The 24,632-nt window shown below is 39.1% G+C and overlaps 1 protein-coding gene across 5 annotated transcripts in view; it reads left to right on the forward strand.

The window, feature by feature from the left end:
* Nucleotides 1-24,632, forward strand: part of LOC121506095 (microtubule-associated protein 2-like) — an 89,411-nt gene that overhangs the window by 44,011 nt on the left and 20,768 nt on the right. For all 5 annotated transcript variants that reach the window (XM_041781624.1, XM_041781625.1, XM_041781626.1 and 2 more), the window contains exons 3-5: nt 8,685-8,741; nt 19,317-19,492; nt 21,899-21,973. In XM_041781624.1, coding sequence (XP_041637558.1) covers nt 19,354-19,492; nt 21,899-21,973 — 214 coding nt within the window. In that variant the 5' untranslated portion in view covers nt 8,685-8,741; nt 19,317-19,353. The remainder of the gene's footprint in view (nt 1-8,684; nt 8,742-19,316; nt 19,493-21,898; nt 21,974-24,632) is intronic.

Here is a 24,632-nt window from a genome sequence, read left to right on the forward strand (position 1 = left end):
GTTGTATATTGAACAGTTTGTTAAATTTGTGGCATTTATACAACTTGAAGCAGCTTCTATTACTATTCCTTGATGCCCCCTAAATTTTTAGAGGGGTTTAAGTGCTTGTGTTATGAAAATGTCAGACTGCGCCAAAGATGATGGTGCATTTTTTTATTATTATTATTATTTATCGTAAAGAAAATCAGGACAAAAATACTGAAGGTTGGAGAAAATCAGTCAATCTTAACAGCTTTTAAACTTGACCAATTGGGAAAAAAGTTTGGATCGGCTTTGACAGTTGGATGAGAAATTTAAGGGCATCCAACTTAAAGAATGAATCTTCAGTATTGCTTGTGAAATTATGAGAGGGCGACTTTTCAAGCCATCTGTGTGTCTGTGGTGTTTTTTGGCAGTTTTAAGAACAACATTATTCCACATCCTTCAAAGAATCGACCCACTCTTGCATAATACGACGTTTCATACAGTGATCTCTTTTTATCTTTGTTCTAAAGGCTGGTCTGAAAATGATTGATGGTGAGATTTGGATAATGAAGGTCCTGCAGGATTAACATTGTGAGGGATCAATAAACCAGAATTAAAGGATAGCCTGTAAAGCTGAATGCACCGCTCAATAAAACCAAACCCGTTAATACTGGAAATACTTTCTGGGTTGTCCCCCTTTATTGCTCTCTCATCTCGTTCATCATTTCAGCAAAGTTCAGGAAGATTTATCAGCCTTTTAGCCTCATCGCTGAGATTAGGATTCATTTCCTGTTTAACTCTTCTGCAATAATGAAGTCAAATCTGCGGATTAGGTCCCCCCTTTAACCTCCTGGATGCCTCCTCTTCTCCATCTCTTCTGTCTTTCTGTTTGACCCTTTTGACCTCATTTCCCTCCTGGGAGGAAGACGCAGGTCAGGCGAAAAGTGCTTCGACGGTGGTTGCCTCTTTTGGAGAGACTTGAGACAAATTGCTTGTTTGTTGAAACATTTCCCATCGGCCAACGGGATGCTTAGTGAAACTGATGGTTATCTTTCAGGTCAAATTATCATCATTTTGTCCTGTAAAAGCAGCAGGAGTTAAGATTTAACACTTAAAATAAGCAAGCGAAAGAAATTATGTGGAAGAAGTCATTTTAGTACAAGGAAAAAAGAATAGCTTCCATAAATTCCCTCATTAATCCATCATTTCTCCTCATTACAGCCAATTATCTTCAGTTTCTTGTTTTGCATAAAGATCATAAGACCAATTTGAATGACATTGTGAGAGATTAAAAGCGTGGTCTGAAATAGGGGGAAAAATTGATTATCTTCTTTCCAAGCGACCCGTTTAAAGAGACCACATGCTGCTTTAGCGAGAAATCATTTACTGTGACAGTTAAAAACAAAGACTCAATGAGTCTATTCTCGTCACACTACTGATATTTTTGGGCTGGGCGGTTACTACACATATCTTTCCACGACTACTCCATCTACTTGTCGCTTTGTTTTTCTCAGTAAAGCTTCCCTGACCGGCCCAAAGAATAGAAACGACTGCCTGTCTGACCTTAGCTTCCTTTCACTCTCCCTCTTTGTGTATCTTGCTATTTCTCTTTCCTTCTAATCCCTGTCCCCTAGTGTAAAATAGCAACTTTCTTTCCATAGGAAGCTATTAGTGTCCTCTTTGCATGCAGATACACAAAAAATTCTAGGTAAAAAGTTAAGATATATTATCTTTGCTCAAGGCTAACCCCAAGAAATTCAACATTCCTACAAATTACGACCATATCTGCCATGGTTTTACGTGTTAAATGCTGAGAAGAGTTTACACGCTGGCAGTCATTGGGTTTCAGGACTGGTTTCCCATGTAGTGTGTCCTAGAGAGCCACGGTCAAGGCCAAGGAGCAAGGAGCATCTGCAAAAGTCACGAGTGTAAAGAAACAAAATGGCAATGGAAATGAAGAGTTATGAAGTTGGTGTTTTAAGATGAAACTGTGAGAAAGAAACAAAATTTGTCAAGCTTTGGCAGCAACATCCCTCCCTTTCCGAAGTCTAGTCAGTGGGGCTATCACTGTGGACTAGAAATTTTCATGAGAAATGGCAGACACTCAGCAGCCCAGTGGGTAACTGTGGTTAGCATTGGCATTAGCTGGCACATCGTTCATCAAAGACTCATCCCAAGTGGATTTTTCCTTCTGTTTAAGGCTGCAAAAATCTACCCTAACCCCTCTTCCTTTCAACGACATCAGGTTGGTTAGGTACCATTGTGTTGTCTGTCTTGTTTCTTGGTCAGGTCATGGCTTTGTGAGCGTCTTAAGGTGGCCTTACACCCAACGACTTTTTGCAAGAGTACCTTGATGCAGACAAGATGGTCAACATACATCCAATCTATACTGGAAGTCTCGACTGGTCCGTACGTCTAAGGTTAGGCTTAGGCATTAAAACTCGAGTGGCTAGGTTCAGGGTAAGGCAGTGGGGAAGGTGAGATATTTGAGATCCAACACCAAGGGTTAGGCTTAGGCTCAAACAAGACTGACAAACACTGGCAGCTGAGTCCAACACGAAGGAGAAACTTCCACTTGGGACTTCTGGCATGGATTGGTTGTATAGCAACGCCCACGTCAGCCATCTTGACTGCAGCTGGGTCCCTCTCACTTTTGTGCAATTTCAAAGTCGCAGACAAAATAACAGAGTCAGAGTAAAATCATAGGAGTCTTGCTAAAATTGCAGCACGCCTTTGTGTTGTCTCAGTTGTTAAGTGTAAGGTGGTCATAAGGCTCAATTTTAGCAGTTTTAAAGGGGACATATTTTACCCTTTAAAGAAAGCTTATATTGGTCTCAGAGGTTCCAAAGCATGCCTATGAAGTGTGTTGCTTAAAAACACCCCCGTTTAGGCTTTTTGCATGTCTAAAACCCCTCTGTTTCAGCCCTGCTCAGAATGAGCTGTTTCTGTGTCTGTGGCTTTAAATGTTAGTGAGCTGTCTGACTCCGCCCCTGACCACGCCCCTTTCAGGAAATGGATGTGGCTTAATGAATGTGGCTCTCCTGGATCAGGAGAGGAGGGTGGAACTTTGTTCCAAGCGGGAGAGGGGCAACCCAACCCAAACTTTCCACATGAAATCATGGGGGGAAATCTGAGAACGTCTTGTTTCAGCACACATTTTCTGAAAGGTGGAGAAAGAGAAGTGGGGAGGGAATGGATTTTTTTGCTACTTGAGGGGATTGTAGACAGGCAAGAGGTACATATTTTTGTTAGAAAAGCCTGAAAAGGGGATTTTTGCATAATATGTCCCTTTTAAGGCAGTCTTTTATCAGTCTTGATATTATGACAATAAAAAACATGCAGCTCTCAGTCTGCAGAGACAGTTGTGAACTACAGACGCACAGCCCCAAAGATATGCTGCCAACCTCCTCTGGTCTCTTTTTATCTTTTCTTTAAGGGTCTTTTCAATCAAACTAAGTCTCTGTAAGGTTTATTCACTTAACTGTAATGCATTGTTTTCTTAAATTGCAGGATTATGACCTAAAGAGGGAGAAAAGATGTTAAAAAAGGGCACCAATCCCTGCCAAACTTGTCTGTTCCTGCACATTTTGTGCAATAAAGTAGCTTGGTGCAAACCCCAATGAATGGGTGTGAATCAGGCCACATTCATTGTGCAATGGTGGCAGCTAAACTTGCAGTTGTGACCACCATAGTTCCGACTTTATATACTGGTGTATTTGTTGCACCAGTATATAGGATGCAGAAGAAAAATGTGTATTAAAAGTGAGCCTTTTACAGTGGATTTTGTGGTAACTGGCTTAAAAATTCTTCTTATTCGATGACAGAAACCTTTATAAATTTATTTTCCAAGAGGCAGTTCACACCAGCAAGCAAATTTGCTAACCAGCCAAATTTATGTTTTGGATAATTTGTCCTCCTTTCTGCCTCTGTAAACTCTGTGTTTTCCCTTTTTTTCTCTCAGCCAACAGCACTTTTCCACGATTTTTTTCCAACAATCTGACCACTGTCTTTACAGTATATCCAGAAAAACTGAACAAACTGTCAACAAAATATCAAGAAGGCTGCATAAACAGGGGAGGAAAGGTATAATTTGATCTTAAAATTTTTGAATAAAGCTTTTAGATTTAATCAAAAGCATGCAAGTACCATTATAAAAATGAGTTAAATGGAAAGTATGACCACACAGGCTCTTGAGTTGACATGTAGGAATTAAATTTAAGTGAGACAACACAAGGGGTTTTGCACACTGCAACTATTCTTTAAAGGACATTAAGACACTTGATGAGCAAGATGACTTTTTTCAACATCTTAACTGTTTCCTTGACATTTTGACTTTTTCAACATCTCAGCGTGTCCTTGACATTTTGACCTTTTCAGCATCTTAACTTTTCCTTGACATTTTGAATTTTTCAACATCTTAACTTTTCCTTGACATTTTGACCTTTTTCAACGTCTTAACATTTCCCTGACATTTTGACCTTTTTCAACATCTTAACTTTTCCTTGACATTTGGACTTTTTCAACATCTTAGCTTGTCCTTGAAATTTTTCAAAATCTCAACTTTTCCTTGACATTTTGAATTTTTCAACATCTTAACTTTTCTTGACATTTTGACCTTTTTTCAGCATCTTAACTTTTCATTGACATTTTGACCTTTTTTCAGCATCTTAACTTTTCATTGACATTTTGACCTTTTTTCAGCACCTTAACTTTTCTTGACATTTTGACTTTTTTCAACATCTTAACTTTTCCTTGACATTTGGACTTTTTCAACATCTTAACTTTTCCTTGACATTTTGACCTTTTTTCAGCATCTTAACTTTTCTTTACATTTTGACCTTTTTCAACATCTTAACTTTTCCCTGACATTTTGACCTTTTTTCAGCATCTTAGCTTGTCCTTGACATTTTGACCTTTTTCAACATCTTAACTTTTCCTTGACATTTTGACCTTTTTTCAGCATCTTAACTTTTCTTGACATTTTTACCTTTTTCAGCATCTTAACTATTCCTTGACATTTTGAATTTTTCAACATCTTAACTTTTGTTGACATTTTGACCTTTTTTCAGCATCTTAACTTTTCCTTGACATTTTGACTTTTTTCAACATCTTAACTTTTCCTTGACATTTTGACCTTTTTCTACATCTTAACTTTTCCTTGACATTTGGACTTTTTCAACATCTTAGCTTGTCCTTGAAATTTTTCAAAATCTCAACTTTCCTTGACATTTTCAGGTTTTTCAACATCTTGATTTTCCCTGACATTTTAACCTTTTAAGCATCTTAACTTTTTCCTTGGCATTTTTAGGTTTTTCAGCGTCTATTTTACTCAGACTATTCAAATTGTACTTTTAATTAGTGTAGAGTTTTTACAACCAGAAAAACATGAATGAAAAAATTACCTAAAAATATGACTCAAGGAATAAAAACATGCTGAAATATCCGCTACTAGAAATATCTGTTTTTCCTCCTTGGTGAATTGCGTTTCCTTTAACTCCAGGCCTCTTTCGCTCTCCTCAGCTATAAATCAGTCTCCTTCCTGTTTGGAGAATATACCCTCGGCTCTCTTTCCATCCCTCTTTTTTCTTCATCTATCTTTTTCCTTCTCTGTCCAACTGCCTGTTTTGGCGCCAGAACCCCCCAATGCTCCCTTCACACTGTTTTAGTGTTAACAGGATGCTCTGTAGAGTTCCAAAAGCGACATTAATGTATGTGCAAATCTGTCTTTCTTCATGGCTGTCTTAAGCCTGAACTCATCCCCTGGCTTGGCTCCAATAAAGCAACGCAAGAATTTGACAAAATCTCAAAAACAGCTTGCTAGTGGAGTCTTTTCTATTGGCATGCAGACAACCCATCAGTTCTTATCACTTGTTTCATAAAGATAATCACTTTCATTTCTACTTGGATTATTATCATCCCTTTAGATGTCATAGAGGCTATCCAACTGACCTCTATATTTTCACTATTCCTGGCTGTTGCCTTGTTGACTTAAACATGATAGTCTTTTCTCCTTTTTCCCATATTAGCATAAATAGTTAGACTTTACCTGCCAAATATGCCCTTGCTCTTTATAATACACAATGTCTGGTTAGCTTACCAATTGGACAAAGATGCAAGAGGTCTAGATCTGTTATAATCCAACTGTAGGTAACTAAGAAAAGAAGCTCTTTTAAATTTCTCAGCATCAGCGCTGGCTAAGTTCTGAGGATGTACATGTATCCCCAGGCCATTCTTATGAATGTGATATCACAAAAACGCTTCAAGAAATTTTCTTGAAACTTTGCATGAATGTCCACTTTGACTCAAGGATTTAATTTTTGGTGTCAAAGTTAAGGTCCTTGATTCTCATGTTCATCCCTTGCTTGTGAAAATAGTATCTCAAAAATGCTTCCAGTGGTTTTCTTCACACTTTGCAGATGTTGACTCTGACCCAAGGACGAACTGATTCAAATTTGGTGGTTGTTGGACAAATGTCGAGGTCCTCATGCTCAGTAATACTTCAAGAATGCCTCAGGAACTTACTAAAAAGTTGACTTGTAAATGATTAGCTTGTTGCGTTCAATGTTTGTCATTGGGCCTCATGTTCATCACTAGCTTGAACATGATACCTTGGGAACTGAACGTGATACCTTGGGAAAGTAATGAGGAATTTTCTTGTAACTAGGCATTTATGTCTACTCTGACTCAAGGGTGAAATGATTACCTTTAGTAGGTCAACGGTAAGGTTTTTGGGTCTCATGTTTATCTTTTACTCATGGACAGCATATCCCAAATGCTTTGAACGGTGTTATCTGTGCAAATGTCCACTCTGACTCAATAATAAACTGATTCAGATTTTAAGATTGTGGGTTAAAGTACAGAGTCATGGGGCCTCATGTTCATCCCATGCTTGCAAACGTGATAGTTCAAAAATCCTTTGTAGGATTTTCTGCACACTATGCAGATATGTTCATTCCCACTCAAGAATGAAATGATTAGCTTTTTGGGCCATTGATCAAGGGCATTGGGCCTCATGTTCATCCTTTGTTCCACATGATGTTGCAAGAACGTTTTTAGGAATTTTCTTAATAATTCGCTTTATTGTCCACTCAAACTGAAGGTTCAGATAAGCTATTTTTCTCAGGGTTAAGGTTGATGGGCCTCATGTTCATCCCTTGCTCCAGGAAGACATATCTTTAAAACAAGGATTTCCGTCAAAATTTGTACATATGTGCACTCTGGCTCAAGATGACTGACTAAGATTTGAAGGTTTGGGTCAAATGAAAGGTCTCATGTTCATTTCTTATTTGAGAAAATGATATTTAAAGAATCCTTTGAGGGATTTTCTTAAAACTTTGCTGAAATGTCCACTCTGACTAAGGGTGGAATAATCATTTTTTTTCACTCAAAGGCCTTGACATTTGAGCCTCATGTTCATTCTTTTCATCACATAAAGCAAGCTAACTGATTCAGATTTGAGGGTTGTTGGACAAAGAACAAGGTAATTTGGCCTTCTCTGTACGTGATATTTCTGAAATGCTTTGAGGGTTTTTCCTCAAACTTTGCTGAAATGTCCACTCTGACACGAGGATGGAATCTGCAGCTTTTGAGGTGATTGAGCCTCATGTTCATCCTCCACATATTAACACGAAACATAAAGCATTCTTTGGGGATTTTTTTTTTTAGATTTGCACTGTATCCATTCTGACTCAAAGATGAAATGATTGGGTTTTTAGGTCAAAGGCCTAGAGCTGGGCCTCATGTTCATGACTTGCATATAAACACAATATCTCAAGAATGTCTTAAAGAATTTTATTAGAACTTTGCTTTAATGTCCACTCTGACTTAAGAATTAAATGATCATCCTTTTAGGTCATAGGTCAAGGATTTGGGGCCTCATACTTATCCCTCACATGTGGACAAAATATTTTAAACTGTTTGAGGAATTTTCTTCTGAAGTTGTACAAACATCCACTCTGACACACGAATTTACCAATTCAAAATTGAAGATTTTAAGTCAGAGGTCATGGGCATTGGCTCTCATGCCTGAAACACTTGGAATGGTTTTCTTCAAAATTTGTCCAAATGTCCACAATGTCTTGTGTTAATTGATCCATATTTGAAGGTTTTAGGTATTTTCAACAACTCCAAAAATTGGTTTCTTTAGTTGCCGTGATATTTAAACAAGTTATTACTAGAATCACTGTTACTTCTTACAATTGTTAATGTAGCCAAAATTTTGAAACATAATGCTTTCACATCCTGTTGTCTTCAATTTTATTTTACAAAACAGTACATTCAACCGTACACTTTGGTAAAGTTGACAATATGAACAATAATAGGTAACAATTCAAAAGGATGCTAGCACACCAATGAAAAACAAAATTCATACTGCTGTGACAACACTCATCACGGGACAAAGCATTGTCCCCAGAGGATTTACATGTGAATGCCCTCTCATCGACAGGCTCTGAATAGACAGGATTGTCCTTGGCTTTGATGATGTGTACAGAACTGTGTGCATGCAACACCAGTGAGCAGCTGTTTTCAACACAAGGCTAAAAGCAAAATTTCTGTTTGTTAAAAAGTTCTTCCTTTGGTTCAGGCTTGATTTAAAGGTTTAATTTTAAAGTTGTCTGTGGATTTACTGTGCTTCAGCTTTATCAGACTGTTATAAAACACTGCATTGATTTTATTCCACTGATGTCCTAGCATGCTGTCCTTTTCTCTTGTTTATGCAGGTCTGAGCAGACCCCGGACTTTTCTGCTTCATCCATAAGTGAAGGCAGCACTTTGAGGTAGGTTGGCTGATGAAATACACTGGCAGTGCTGCTTTCTAATCTCTGGCTGTTTTTATATACAGCACAATTTTGCTCTTTAGCATTTATAGTAAAACACAATAAAATGAGAAAAACATTAATTTCTTTCAAACTGTAAATTAAGCTAGGTTAGCAAGGTTTTTACCTTGAAATGTGTGAAAATATACTTACAGATTTTCATTTTGTGTTGATTTATCAGTTGGACTTTTAGCTCACTAGCTAACATTACAGTTTGATGGGGATAAGACGCAACGTGAAAATTCCTAGCTTGTTTTAGCCTTCTAGCTAACTTTAGCACATGAGACCGCTTGACAATAAAATACAAAAGACAGAAATTTGTCTTTCTGGTGAAGCTTGCTGCTAATCACTGAAATGCTAGCTTACTTTAATATCTGGTTTTCGCCATTAAACAATACAGTGTATTTCCATGCTTTCAATTTGCATTGCTTTTTCAGAGGTAGATCAGTTTAGGCTTTCTTTCATGGAGCCAAGCGATAGTCCATGTTGCACACGATAGTCATACACCTAGCTGGGATCAGCTGATCTTAATTATCGCCTCCCAGCTTCCACAACCAATCACAGCTCTTTCTCTCAACACTTTGGTGTAATTAAATACTTCTCACTTAATCCCTGCTTGCATGCACCATGCTGCTGCTGGCAAAGCTTAACCCCCTCCACCCCAGCCTCCTCCTTTATAGCATAAAAGCTTGTACCCTTATCCAGATTCATGCTATTATGGAGTAATTGCTTTTGAACTAATTTTATTGTCTTTAGTACACATTGTCATACATATATATATAAAGCCTGGTAAACAGCAGTACAACATTTAAAAAGTACACAGTGCTTCTGTATATTCCATAATGAACCATGAGAGTGGTTACAAGCCCCCTGTTTTATCTTGAATGCAGCTTTAGTGCAGAATATTTTCATCTCACATGAACTCAACCCCCTGAAACATGTATGTGTGGACCGCTGCCAGATGTTCTACTACGCTCTCTTTCTCCTCCATGACATTTCACACTCAGTGTTCCCATGACTCACGGGGGCCCCGGGAGTCAGATCTAAGTGGCTGCACTCAGCCAGATGATTAGCTTGGCTCTTTGTGGATATGTAATAGCGGGGGAATTATGCTCGGCAACATGTGGGAAAGGGAGAGCGAGGACAAAAATATGGAGAATGACATCAACCCAAACAGTCGTTAAGTCGAGAATCGGATCTTTTGTTTTGAGCTAGAACGTGTTTGAGTTTTATGGGAGACAGGGAGGCTAAATGATAGATTTTGTTGTACACTGGAGTTGTGTGTGTCTATTTTTAGATCATGTTAGCAATATGTTTGCTCTGAGTCTGGGAGTTCTGGGTTAAGAGTTGTGCATAGCGTCAGTGAGAGGGTGCGTTTGTTTACGCCTGGTTGAATATTTGGGAGCTTGTGCCAGCGTTTGTGTTTGTATGAGCAGGTGTGTGGTTTAAAGGGCGTGGGCTGTCAGTCAAACCTTTTAGGTGGAGTTCCTGAAGGTTCCCATGTGTTGCATAACCTGCCACTTCATTAGGTATATCAGGAGGTCAAGAAAATCTTCCTTTTTTTGTCTTTTAAACCTTCTTATTCAAGGCAAGTTCTGCAGAGCTAAACTAGGATACAGCCCCCATCAATACCAGCCTAAAAGTCTAAAATTACATCACCAGTCAACCAGCCATCAGCATATCGATGGATTTAAAAGGCTTGCCTCCCATTTGTGTCAGCGTAGCGATAAGATGGACCCCTCAGGGGCTGCGCTCGGAGGATCTGGTGACCTATTTCAGGATCCATAACGTGGTCAAAGTCCGCTCTCTGCAGCCAGCATCCTCTGCTGACCCCTCCCAGCTCGGGTCCCACATCACCATGGGAACAATGACATCAGAGAGGGGCGGGGCAGATGTGTTTGTGCCAGGAAGCATCTACTCCTCTGATGAGATTTGAGGCTGGAAATAAAGTGAATGAAAGGCACGCAGGCGGTGAGAGGAGGGTGTAAATCTCAGCAGGCAGTCTTATAATTCAGGGAAAAAAGTCACCAAAAGTCCTTCATTACCAAGCAGCTATTCCTAATTTGGCAAATTAACAGCCATACACTTTATTTAGATTAATCTTTACAACAGTTTTGTATGCAAGAAGTCCAGTTTGAGTCTGTTTAACATGATAAAATCTCAAACTACAACCATATATCTGTTAAAAATTCCATGATCTGGCTCCCATGTCTCATTCTGATAATCTCGGTGTACCTATATGACTGTTACTATGGTACTTAATCTGCAAGATGAGGAATAACAGCAGCACCTCCTCCACTTGAGCGTGCATTTGTGTTTTCCCTCGCTCGCCATGCTGCCGGTGTTCACCGCGCACACAGCTGGTTCATTAGAATTCAGCCCCCTCCCCTCCAACATCCTATCCTGCTGAGTCAGCAAAACTTAATCCGTTGTGTGCTGTGAAGGAGGAAGCCGCTGGATTCTTGGTTGTGGCAGCCTTGTCCTAGTGTCCTTCTCTTAGGAACCCTCATACTCCATAGGCCCATATTATGTCTACAAAGCTCTTAACAGTCAACTTGTCATGTTAATGTTTATTCTAATGTTCCCTCTGTGGTGCCTAACAAACAGAAGGAGCTGTTTTAGAAAGATTGATTAAAAATATTGCTCATAAATGGAGAAATTATACTTCAAAAATACATTAAAATGCATAAATATTTTAAAAAATGACGCAACATTTGTTGCTTGGCTAGATGGTTAAGAGGGGACCTGTGTTACATATTTTTTTCTAGAGGCCCTAAATCCTTAGTTATGCCCCTGTGGAGGATATTGGTCTGTAACCAAGGTTATTATATTTAGTTAACTGAAACTTACTAAAATGTAAAAATAATTTTAGTTACCTGAATAAAAACTGAGCTTAGCAGAAAAAAAAAAAAAAACTAACAGAAACTGAGTTCTGTGCTTACAAAACTAGCTATAAAATTAGAGACAAAATCTTCTTTGTTTTAGTCTTTGACAGCACTATGAGAAAAGACATGGACAACCAAGCATGGAGAGGGCAAAACCGCCAAATTAGTTTGAAGAAGTCTTCACATAATGGCAATTTTAGATCTTGAGTTGTATTCAAACATTAAATTTGAACAAATAAAATGAAAGTGAAGAGCCGTTTCGGGTCGCCAAAAAAACTAACACTAAAAAAAAAAGCATTTTTGCAAAATGACAATTAAACTAAGCTAACAAACCAGCAGTAGAAACTAATTAAAACTAAACTGAAATTTAAAACAACAGGTTAAAACTAAATACAAATTAAAACTAATGAAAAATCCAAAACTAGTATAACCTTGTCCTTAACCCTCAAATTACACATACTCTCAATGCAGAAATCCAAACATGAAATGCACTCTGCAACACATTGCCTTCCCTTGTCAATCTTTGCTATTCCAATGCAGGCGCTCTGGTCCATCTCTTCAAGATAAGCACCGAAACTATTTTCAGTGGAGGCCATCGCCCAAACGCATCATCCACGTGGTGCAGTTTGAACAAACAGGAAAGAGACAACAAATCTGATGCACAGACTCCAAATTGTAGATCTCATTATTATATCAACATTACATCACAACTGGTGGCATAAGCCACAGGTCATCAGTGGGTCAGAGGATTATAGAGGTAACATGGATAAGAGAAGTTAATTCTTGATGTGGAAAACCTCAGGGTGTTATGACACCACAGTCCTTCCAAGAAGTCATGAACCTTTAAACTTCCTAATGTACTCACCAAAAACCTCAGAAGGCAAAGTAACCTAGTGCTACTCTCATGTTTGACTCTGCTGTCATCACATGATTTCCTTGTGAGCTTGTGCGCTATGGTAACAGATCCAGTTGGCAAGTGTCATTAGTCAAAGCAAAAAGGCAGCATGCACGTAACATGCTGTGAAATTTGCAGCGTTGGAGGGCCAGAGGCTGGCAGGGCAAGCACTACTAATGGTAAACACACTTGGCAACAAAATTACATTATCTACTGTTTGTTTGACTAGTTTCTAGATCTCTTGTCGTCTTCGGTAGTCTGTGTTAAAGTTCCTCTAAACTGACCAGAAAATTAGTCCCTGGGGGCCACCTTTTAGTACTGACATTGACTTCTTCAAACTGCTTTTTTTCCAGTCTCAGAAGAATAAAGGAAGCACACAGATTTCCAGTTTAAAGGATAAGGAAATTGGGTTTTTTTTTTTTGTTTTTTTTTTCAGGAGAGGAATGTTGTCCCATTCTTGTCTGATTCTCGCCGTTCAATAGTCCTGGGTCATCTTTCCTGTTTTTTTGTTGTTGTTTATCCACCAAGTGTTTTTTGTCTGTGAAAGATCTTGACCGCAGGCAGGCCAGTTAAACACCTGCACTCTTCTGTTATTGTGAAGCCATGCTGTTGTGGTAGATAACGGTATGAGGTTTATCATTGTCTTGCTGAAATATGCAAGGCCTTCCCTAACAGTGATATTGTCTGGATGGGAGTATATGTTGTTCTGAAACCTCTATACCAGAGGTGTCCAAACTACTGCCTGGGGGCCAAATGCGGCCTACAGTATATTCATGATTAGCCCGCACCGTCATTTAAAAAAAAAAAACATGTCATATGGCCCACATTAGAACATAAATCTTGTGTTTGGTTGTATTGTGCTTCTTCTTTTTAGCATAAGGCAGTGCTACTATGCTAATTTTGTAAACAAACATTTTGACAAGAAGAATTTATTGATTTTTTTCTGGTTAAATTAGACAACACTGAAAGGAAAACATACTGGCAGCCAAAATATTGACAATATCTTGTTTTATAGTGCTCTGATAGCTTAGCGCAGCATATAGCAGTATCAATGGCATTCCAGTGGTAGCTAGGACGCCTGAAATCTGACTGGCCTCCCAAAGATCTATAAAATGATTGACTATACTCAATAACTAAGTATATTTTAACCTACATCTGACTGATTTTATGAACTTCAGTGACCTCAAGTTGAGGTATATGGAAGGGGCCCCACTTTATTTAAATTTTTCTACTTTTCAGCATTGATAGCACCTTTCCGGATGTGTAAGCTGCCCAACCCATAGGCTCTAATGCAACCCCGTACCATCAGAGATGCAGGCTTTTGAACTGGATGGCCCCCAAGAATTAGACTAAAATTTTTAATCAACCGACCACAGAACAGTTTTCTATTTTGCTTCGGTCCATTTTAAATGAACTTTGAGCAGGTGCATGTGTGGAGAGGCTGGTGTCCATGTCAAACCAGTCAGAGGGTTGATTCCTGATCCTGGTGCATTTTTGGTTTGGTATTTTCCTTAAAATGTGTCTTGCATTTATTGGCCTCAAGTTGCCAAAGTGTTTCTAAATTTATCCACTGTGAGGAGATTTGCATCATTTCTTCTGAGTCAGATGTTGGCAGTATTAGTCATCAAAGTCTTATCATTTAAAATTAATAGAGTTACTGCTAGAGCAGGAGAAATACTAAGAACCAAGACAGGATTTTACTTATTATACATCATAAGAAGCAGCACAGTAGTGCTTAAAATCCCCCATCATGACTGGAGTGTATCATATCATAGCTTTAGTTAGAAACTGAGCTGATGCTCACTGGTAACATAAAGGTTGACACACAGATAAAGACAGGGGCACATAAACACTTGTGCATTGTCACACGGGGGGATTAAGGCCAGGTTGCCCTACTGAGACGACCCGCCGCAGACTCCAGCCTCCCTCCTAAATGGATGCTGACATTCCGATGTGAGCGGCGCTCCACGGAGGCGTGATGGCTGACCCAGATTGGGGCGGGGTTGGTGGCAGGGTGAGGCGAGGCGCAGATGGGGATGGGAAGTGAGGTCGGATTAGGGACAGGGCGGGGTGGGGAAGAAGGATGCTGGAAGGTAGAGGGAAGTAACGCAGGAGGGGGGCTTGATGAAAAACAAAAGAAAACGAGGAAATCAAAGGAACCCCGGGTCAGATCAGCCTCAGGCCTTCTGTCACAACTTCTAGACTTTTCTATTCGAGATCACGCTGGCAGGTTTAATTTGAGACATCAATGCCAAGGTGTAATGGGATTTGACGTTCCTTTTTTGGACTCCCGGTGTCGTTGGTTTAACCCTTTTAGGATTAAGACTATGTAATTGTTAGCATGCTGGGCAGACTAGGGCTTCCTGCAGACTACAGGCCTTTTTTAGAAACCAAAAAGTCAAATATTTACCCATCCTTTTGGTTTGGACAGGCCAGCTTCCAATAAGTTGTACTGGATATTAAAGTGGTTATGTTTTGTTTGAGAACCAAAATGGATGTTGTTTATACTTGTTTCTACCACAGGCCAGTTTCCATTTGTAGATTATTTCCAAACAAGTCTACAACCATGCTGCAGTGCCCCTAAAAGCATTATTTTATAGCACTTTTACAGCAAGACACAACACAAATTGGAGCCTAAAGCTACAACACCAGTTGTTTCATGCTAATTTGTTTTAATTTCCATCAGTGCGGTAATATATCATGTGCATTTGAAAAATTCCCATTAAACAGTCAATCCTTGATCTCCAACACAGTTAGAATTGTAAACAGCCTGAAGGGGGGGGCAAGAAAGGGGAATGCCTGATCACGTTAGCTGCAGGAGGATGATGGGGTTTGCCTGGAGAGCAAGGTCCTAAGACAAACAATTGAAAAAAGGTAAACAATGAGGCAGGAATGCTAATTTAATTCCAAAAAGCATTTAAAGATGGATATTTATGCAGTTTTCAGGATGTAGATGCCTTTATTTTCAGAATAGATAAAATCAGCAACAAAATAAGCCATGACTGGATACTGTCTTGTGCTAAGGGACTTGCAGCTTGCATTTCCGACAAGTTGAAGTGAGTTGGTTTTGCAAGGTTTTGGTGGTGCCTTCTTGTCATTTTGGATGTTAAAATGAAGGCCAAGAAATTGTAGGTCATAGCTAATGCTTATTGTAAGGTTTAAACACATGCATATTGCTTTAGCTCTAGCACTGAAGAAGATGGCTACCAATAAGGGGGAGAAAGGGTTAAGCTTGGGGTAGAATTATGGAAAGGTCCACACTGGTTAGCAAAGACATGGTTCATTCTAAATGATTTATTCAATTCCCATACCCATTAGTGCTGTGCAGTTAATCTAGTTTCAGTTTCAGTGGCAATTTTAGCATCCCATGATCATGAAAACAAGATTGGACCTGCAATAATGCTTTTAGCAGCCACCTCCAAAGGAGACGAATGTTGACCAGGCGGCATTGTTAACTAAATTTAGCAGATTGATCCATGGATAAGAAGTGTTTTTCAAATGGCATTGTTATTATTACTAGCCACATACAGCATGTAAAAGAAGGGTATTGTTTTTAGTGTTTTATCTGCTGCCGTGGGTGCCATTAAATCCAAAAACAAACACAGGCAATAAGCCAATTTATAATAAAAGGAGTGTTTTTTCGATCTGCATCACTGGCGTGATAACCCTCTGAATTTGTCAGTAACAGGTGCATTGTAATTGCGTTTTTTAACCAGACAATAGCACTTCAGATTTATGTAAGTAGCCGAGGATAATGGCACCTTTTTTGTAAGGACAACGTGTGAAGTGCGGCATAACATTGCCAAAACAGCAGCTGAAAGCAGGTCAATGCAATTCAAAACCAGCATCAGCACATTGTGTCTGTCGGCGCACCGGTTTTCTTCCTTAGCAACAGCTGGGACCAGAGCCTCCTCCTCTGACGGAGCCCAGGGCGGAGATTTTCAGTCTCAGACAGTTTGTCCCAGTATATATTAGAGTGTCAGTAGGTCTTTCTCCTCTCCTCTTCTCCTCTGATCCTCACGTCTTCCCTCTGCAGCAGACATTAGCCGGGATCACTGTGAGCCTGTCGTCTCAAGGCGCTGCAGGGAAAGAGAGGAGATAGACTTTGAAAGGAGGGAGAGACAAATGAGAATGGGAGATATTTCACAAAGGATTATGCTAATATTTTGGATTTCTGTATCTTTGCATTAGCTTTATCTTCTAGAAGGTAAAGTTAAAAAAAAAAAAAAAGTTTTGGAAAGTTTTCTTTCTTTGCTGCTGGTTTCCCCATAAGATACACAGCTTTATTACCTTTTCATGACTCTACATGTAGCCTGCTTGGCATTTAACCTAGAACAGCACACATTTCTGCCTTTGCTGGGTCTACAAGGAAACCCTGAGATGGCAAGAGAAGCAGCAAAAAGTCCAGAGCAGAGCAGGCATCAGTGACAACAGATGCACATTGATTAAGTCAGAAGCAGAATAAAGGAGGAGCTGGGATGGAGTACGGTTGCAAAATAGCTGCTTGCAGAGGGAGCAGTAAAGCGTAGCCAGGCTAGAGCAGCTTGAATACAGAAGTCCCTATTTCTTATGTTATTTGGATGCTTTTATTATAAAATGGTCATATCAGGAATAAGGGTGTTTTTAGTAGCAGGAGAGAAATGAAACTTCAAACCACACAAATTCAGTTACAAACTTCTAAAAACTGAACACAGAGACTTCCCACCTTCATCCATCCCTTTAATTTTACACCCATTTGTGCCCCTTTGGACCAAAATGGCTCATTTCATACATTAAGGCTATACAAATATACTTTTTTTTTTTTTTTTTTACTTTTTTTGGTTAATTTTTTAACCAGCTTCTCCCATAATAATAAGAATTAAAAATTCATAAGTTTTAAACATTTTAACCCCTTATTGGCAGGTTCTGTCATGGAAATTCCTGGTGTTTTAGATGGGAAAAAAGTAGAAATTTTAGTTACTTTGAATAAACTGCATGCAAAGAAAAAAACTCTGGTTATCAGAGCCTTATATTGGCCAGTGATTTTTAGCAACATTGATTTTTATCCCTCTTTATTTTTTATGCAATTCAGAATATTAAAAAATCCTGACGTTTGTGCCCCTTTGGACCAAAACGGCTCATAATTTTCATACATTCAGTTATTCCTTTCTTTTTTTTTTTGTATGCAACATTTCTTCTTATCATAAAAATTTAAATTTCACAAGTCTGAACATTTTTTAACCCTTTACTGGCCCATAGATTACAATAGGAAAAATTGAGCCATTCGGTGGATAATAGTGTAAATTAAAAGTTTTACAAAAATATAAAAGAAAAATCCCCAGCATTTATTGTATGTGCATTTTTATGTTCTAATGGCTCTAGGATTCAAAAATTATAACGGAAGTAAAGGGGAGCAATATGGGCACGAGGGGCACGAATGTCAGGATTTTTGTACACAGTGCATTATTGACAATGTTAGAAAAATGCCTGAGACTTGAACACTCATAAAATGGTGTCAAGATGAAAATGGAATTGTCCTAAAATGGTACAAAGGGACACATGAAGGTTAAAAGCATCTTTCTGGGATCTGATGCACACACATTTTGAGTACCATATCACAGGCTTACGGAGAGAAGGGGAGATAGCATGTGCATTCTGATACACAGTCCCTATAATTTTGTCATCCTGCTCTTTAAAACTCTTATAATACATAATTAAATAATTCATAGATACAAATATATACAATTCTTTTAGGAAAACAGTGGAAGTGACTTGATGCTAAATAAGAGCTTATGGGTAACAAATTCAGTCCAGATAAGTAGCTGCAAGTACCTACAGTAGAGTGGAAATCTACATGTCTTTAAAGAAAAGGACATGAGACAAAAGCAGCATGGAGGAGGAAGAAAGGTTTCTCAGTGATAATTTGTCATGATGAAATTAGCAGCAGCTGTTTGATGATAATGAAGCTATTTAGCTGGCCTGCCAGGCGCGGTAGGGCCCCCTGCTAATCTTGTTTAAAAAGCAACATTTTGTGTTTCCTCCAAAGGGAGAAGGGGTTGCTTGTTTGAGGTTACGTGCTTGAATCAGATGCTTAAAGAGGATCTACTGGATTGTTTGTGGTTTTTATTGGTGGAAAAGAGCTTGTTACACCTGATTTCACCCAGTCAAAGCTGATTGGTGCTTTTATCATACATGTGATGCACTTGTGAACGGGGCAAAGCTGTCAAACCCATCTGCTGGACCCCCATAAGACCTGTGCTGGTTGCCATGGTAACAGCCTCCTTATCACTGGTGAGGGGATATGGCGGGTGTGTTCAGAGGCTTTTATTCAGCCTGCTGCAGTATGCTTTAACATTTTTTCCTCTTTACAGTGTGACTTTTGAAAAATAGATTCACAAATTTGCTCATTACTGAGTTTTTGATTGATACTTCTGTGTGCTGTATGTGAAGGTAAGGTGTGCACAGGACAAATTTCAGGGAGAAAACACTTTAAAGGCGATTTTAAGAAGGATTTGGCGCTTTAATCTGCTGTAAAAGTGTAAAAGTATGATAAAATTGAATGGGAAAATTCTCTTCCTCCCTTTTCTGCACGTGGATGCTGAGACAAAGACCAGTTGGATGTGCCGGCTGTGAGAAAACGTTGCATCTTACGCCCTCTGGTGGCTGATTTCTACAGTATGCATCAGAGCAATCTAAGAGAAACTGCTGCAGATATCTCCCTCTTATCCTTTTCTTCAATGAAATCATTTGCACTCTCCTCCTTTCCCCCACACACAGGTGACGTGTCCCCTCCCCGGCGTCCCAGCAGGCAGGCATGGCAGACGGTCGGCAGCCGGATGAGCACTGGGCCTCAAACGGCCAAGAGAACGGCGAGAATGGGTACTCCGCCTACAGCTCTGCATACAGGGAGAACGGATACCACGGTGGGGCAGCTGCACACCCTGGGACGACAGGTAGGCAACATTAAAGAGGCGTGTATTATTTGTCGGCTCAAGCATTTAGCTCTGGATTAATGACATTGATCGGATGGGTCTGCAGATTTGATTGCCTCCATGGTGCAAAACAAGGGCAGTCGGTTCTCCAAACAGATGAGATGTTTTTTTAATGTGCTGCAGAAGACTTACTTTAGTCCCTCAGAACTTTAGGTTCTGATACTCTTTTAGTAGCAGAATTTTTAAAAGCATTTTCTGAAACATAAGTAGCATTTATATGAAATATATCATGATTTATCAGCCCATATGAAGGGATGTAAGATCGGTCCATTTTAAAGTTAATCTGTGATAACCACATTTTATTCTCAACCTGAATAAGAACCACTGGTATCAACGAAACAAAAACTAATAATTGTATTTATTCTGTAGTAAAAAATAGCCTTGTAGAAAATACAAACCCCTTTTATTTAAACAGATTTTCCTTTTCAAGTAATGTTTACAATGTGAATGAGCACATTGACTAAAGTCATGTCAGACTTCATAGATAAGACATGTAGACAAATATTAGGATGCCAGAGAATAAAGTAGAAGGGATTTAAATAACTTTAGGGGAAATAAATAGCAGCAAAAAGAGACAAACAAGCAATAACTGGCAAAAACTGGGTTAAAAGTGGCAAAAAAAAAAAATGCCAGAAAAATATGGTCGACTAAAACTATGACTAAAAATGTTCGACACACTTCTTCCATGAGAAGGACTAGACTAAGACAAGCCAAAAATACACATTTGATGATTAAAACTGGCAAAAATTAAGTTTAGTTGTCATCAAGATGGCTAAAACTTGACTAAAATACAGTTTAGTTTTTGAAGACATTTAAAATAAATGATATTTCTGTGGGTAAATCTGTTAAAATACAATGCACCTGTAGCTATTCTGTCTCTCAGCTGTAGAAAGCAGGGACCCCACATTTGGCAGAGTGCATAGAACACATAACCATGATTTAGCTCCAGATTTAGGCAAGAGACCAAACGTTTGGACTTAAAGAAAAACTAAAATGTGTGGACTTTAGATTGAGCAAAATAGACTAAAATATTTAAGTTTTTTCGATTAAAACTAAACTAAAACTATGAAGTCTGGAAATTACCACATTGTGATGGGTTACAGTGGAAAAATAGTGGCAGAAATCAGAGATTAAAGTTGTAAAAAGTGGTTACAAAGTAGTGAAAATAGGTCAAAAGTGTTAAAAATGGGTTCCAAAAAAAGCAAAACTTGGATAAAAATGGAATTTTGGATTAAAAAAGGCAAAAAGGGTCAAAAATTAGTGCAAAAATCTGAGATTAAAGTTGTGAAAAGGGGTTACAAAGTAGTGAAAATAGGCCAACATTCCGGTTAAAAGAAACACAACTGGGATAAAAATGGCATAAAGAATTTTTTTAAAAGTTCAAAGTGGGGAAAAAAAAATTGTGAGAAGTGGTTAAAAAGTGGCAAAAATGGCTGGAAAAATACAACAATAGGTTCCAGTGGCAACATGGGCAAAAGTGGCAAAAATCTGAGATTTAAGTCGTGAAAGAGGCTTCAAAGAAATGAAAATAGGCCAAAATTCGCTTTGTAAAGAGAAAAAAAATGGGTTAAAAAAAAAAGCAAAACTGGAATAAAAATGGGATATTGGGTTAAAAAAAATGCAAAAAAGGTTCAAAAATGGGCGTAAAGATTGTGAAAAGCAGTTAAAAAGTGGCAACTATGGGTTTCAGCAGCAAAAATGGCAAAAGTGGCAAAATAGTGGCAAAAAATCTGAGATTTAGGTTATGAAAAGAGGTTACAAAGAAGCCAAACAGGGATGAAAATGGCATAATTGATTTAAAAAAGGTAGAAAACGGTAAAAAAAAATGGGCAGAAAGGTTGTGAACAGCGTTAAAAAGTGGCAATAATGTGTGTTTTTTAAACAAAGATTTGCCTGCAAAGTCCTGTGTTCAAATGTAACAACAAAGCCAATGAAAATAAGCAGAGAATAAAGGGTTGAAAGTAGTGAAACAAAAGCGGAGAATGTGTAGGCATGCTGTGACTATGTCCACGTGTATTTGCTCATTTTTATCAGCATCTTGGTTTATTCATATTCTTGACTCTGAATATTACAACTTCTCTAATATATATTATCATTTGACACTATCTGAGGTAAGTTGGAGCTCTATCTGCATCCATCTGCAGTGGATATTATAAGCCTATAATCAAACCCTAGAAGAGCGTGGGATTGGCATCCACACACACACAATTCACATCGTATCAAGCACAAAAGCAAGGCCACCCACAGAGATAAGGTCCTCTCTGTTATTAGTTTTTCATTTCCTTCCTCCCATCCACCTCTTGTCTCCCCGTGTTGTCTCTCTCTCTCTCTCTCTCTCTCTCTCTCTCTCTCTCTCTCCCTTCGCAGTGGATGACTCAGCCAATTTGCCTCCCTCCCCTCCCCCCTCTCCATCCGCTGAGCAGATTGGGCCCGTGGCACAAGGTACACCTTCACAGACACTTCTGACCGCTCAGACCATTCAGGATGAGAGTGACTGATGGAGAGAGTGGTGAAAACATCTCAAAAGGGGCACAATTTTTAGGAAAAGCCACTCGCATGACTAGAAAAACTTCTCCTCTTCCTTCTCGTCCTATCTTTCTTCAAGGGTACATTTATTTTGCATGTCACCTTAACGGAGTGTGAGGCATGTACACTGTCCCGTCTTGTTCTCACACCTTTCTATTCACTGAGTATTAGTCCAGAAGTAGTTTTCAAGCACATAATAGTACGCCATAGAGGCAAAACACACAACCTGCCACTGGAGCCCTTCATCTCACTAATCTGCTTCCCCTCCACTCATCTCCTCTGTTGTTCCTTTGTTCACTTTGTCGATTGATTTTTCTCAGAGAGTAAATCACAGATCGACTTTCTGCTCTTTACTCCCAGAGAACAGCATATTTGGTTTTCTAATCCCTTTTTGCATGTGGCATGCAATCACAAAAATGCAGAGTAGCAGTCTCACTGCATGGTTTAGGGCTATTGCTAAAAATTCATAATCAAAAGTTTAGTAAAAATGTGATTTTTTTTTTTTTTTTGAATAAGTTGCATAAATGTTCAGGTTATTTTTAAAGGATAAAAACAGACTTTTCACCACGACTGTATTAAGATACTCTTGGTATTGTTTTCCTCTTATAAAACTTAAAGAGCACCCTTTTAAAGTAAACCTATATACATCCATTAAAAAAGGGGTTGTGTTGATTGCATCCCATGCATCTCCATCCATGCTGGAAGTGTCTTGTACCATAAGTAGAGTTGTTCCGATATCAGTACCGTTATTAGAAATGCCCTTTAACATGTTGATCTCAATGAGAGTATGGACCAAATTTAACACATTAAATTTCTTTAGATCACATTAATTGCATGCATATCGAAGTTAGGGTTAAGCAGCTGGATACTACTACTACATTTGTTTAATTATAGACACCACTCCTCCTTTGAAAGTCTCATTTTATTTACTTTAAAACTTTCACTATCTTTTAATCTTTCAATACTTTTCTTTCCTTTTCAATCAATAGCAAACTCTTCTTCAAGCTAATGATGTATCTTTTGATGTACCATGCACCTTAATCTCTTTCAAGATGAGACGTTATTATCCAAACAGGAAGTAAATTACCCTTAGATTTACCCTTTAGAAATTACACAGTAAATATCAACTAAACATGATGCTATCACATTAGCTGCAGATCATTGGACTTAATGAGTCATTTTGTACATGCACTCTTGCATACATCTTAATGTTCGTATAACAGGGTGACACTTAAGTCATGTCTATACAGTACTGTGCAGAACTTTTGGGCATGTTTGGGCCAAACATTGAGGATGAAATAAGGCCTGTAATGGCAAGTAACCCCACCTGAGGGCCCCACCAGGCAAGAACGAGGATTGACAGATTGACACAACCCAGGTCGTGCTCTGGATGTCCTTGCCTACTACCAGGGGCATGGGAGAAAAATGTGTTGGAAAAAAAAAAACGTCCACACCTTTGGGTAAAAGCTTGATGTTGGGGGCAAGTACAGCCTAGGGTACAGTCTGAGCAGGTAGTAGAGATGCCACAAGGGCCTGAAATCGACGGCGATCTCTAGGCCTACCACTGAGGTGAAAAGGCCCAGACTAAAGAAATGTCACTGAGCTTGACTGACACACATTTGTCAACATTTGTCAACTCCAACTCGCCTCCCTTCTTCTCAAGCTGCATATTGGGCTCCATGTTGAATCCTTAGTGCCCTGCAAGCCTAAAACATCTGCACAGGACTGTGCATCACACTGATGTAGCATTGCAGCACTCCTTTAAATGACAGGTCCTAAAGTGAGCCCCATGAAATCCATCTCTGACTTCACTTGACTTACAAGACACCAGTAAGAATTGGTTCATATTGTAAATATGGACTATCATCATAAACCCCTTGTTTTGGAAGGGTATTGTGCAACCACAACGTCTCAAAACAAGAACCTGTATCATGATCAGAAAAATGGTATCTGAACAACTCTACTTGCATCTCATGTAAACCCAATATTTATGTCCTCCATGTCTCATCCATGTGTCTCCCTTCCCTGCTTAAAGACGAAAAAGTAGAGGTTGTCAGTCAACATGAGGATGAGGATCAGGAGGAGCAGGCTCCAGAGGAGCCCCAAAGTTACCCGGAGGAGGAGGTGGCATATGAGCAGCCTGGGGATTTGCCCTTAGAGCAAACAGATTATTTATCAGAGCCCCAGGCTTTGGGCTGCCAGCAAGCCCAGACACCTGAGGTCCTCAATGGAGGAAGTCATCCTGTTGAACACAGTCCATCCCAACAAGGTGTGTGTGGTTTCATGGGTTTTGTATTCATCTGATCCGACTGAATGAGTTTACTGTATGTGTGAGAAACTGTTCATCCTTCATCTATGAGAGCGTTTGGGTGAATCTCCATCCACTACAGAAACTTTCCTCTTTTGATTTCTGAACTGTGATTATTTTTGAGCTTCGCTGCCAACCTTCCTGCAGTTTCTTGCTTCTAAATCCTTGAGCTGCTGCTGCAAAACCTTAAGTCGCCATGTGCAAAATAACATGGCCTAACAGTTTGATTTTGTGCTTTTTTTCATGCAAACACAACCATTTGCTTTC

This window comes from Cheilinus undulatus, linkage group 24 (assembly GCF_018320785.1).
Source record: "Cheilinus undulatus linkage group 24, ASM1832078v1, whole genome shotgun sequence".
NCBI lineage: Eukaryota > Metazoa > Chordata > Actinopteri > Labriformes > Labridae > Cheilinus > Cheilinus undulatus.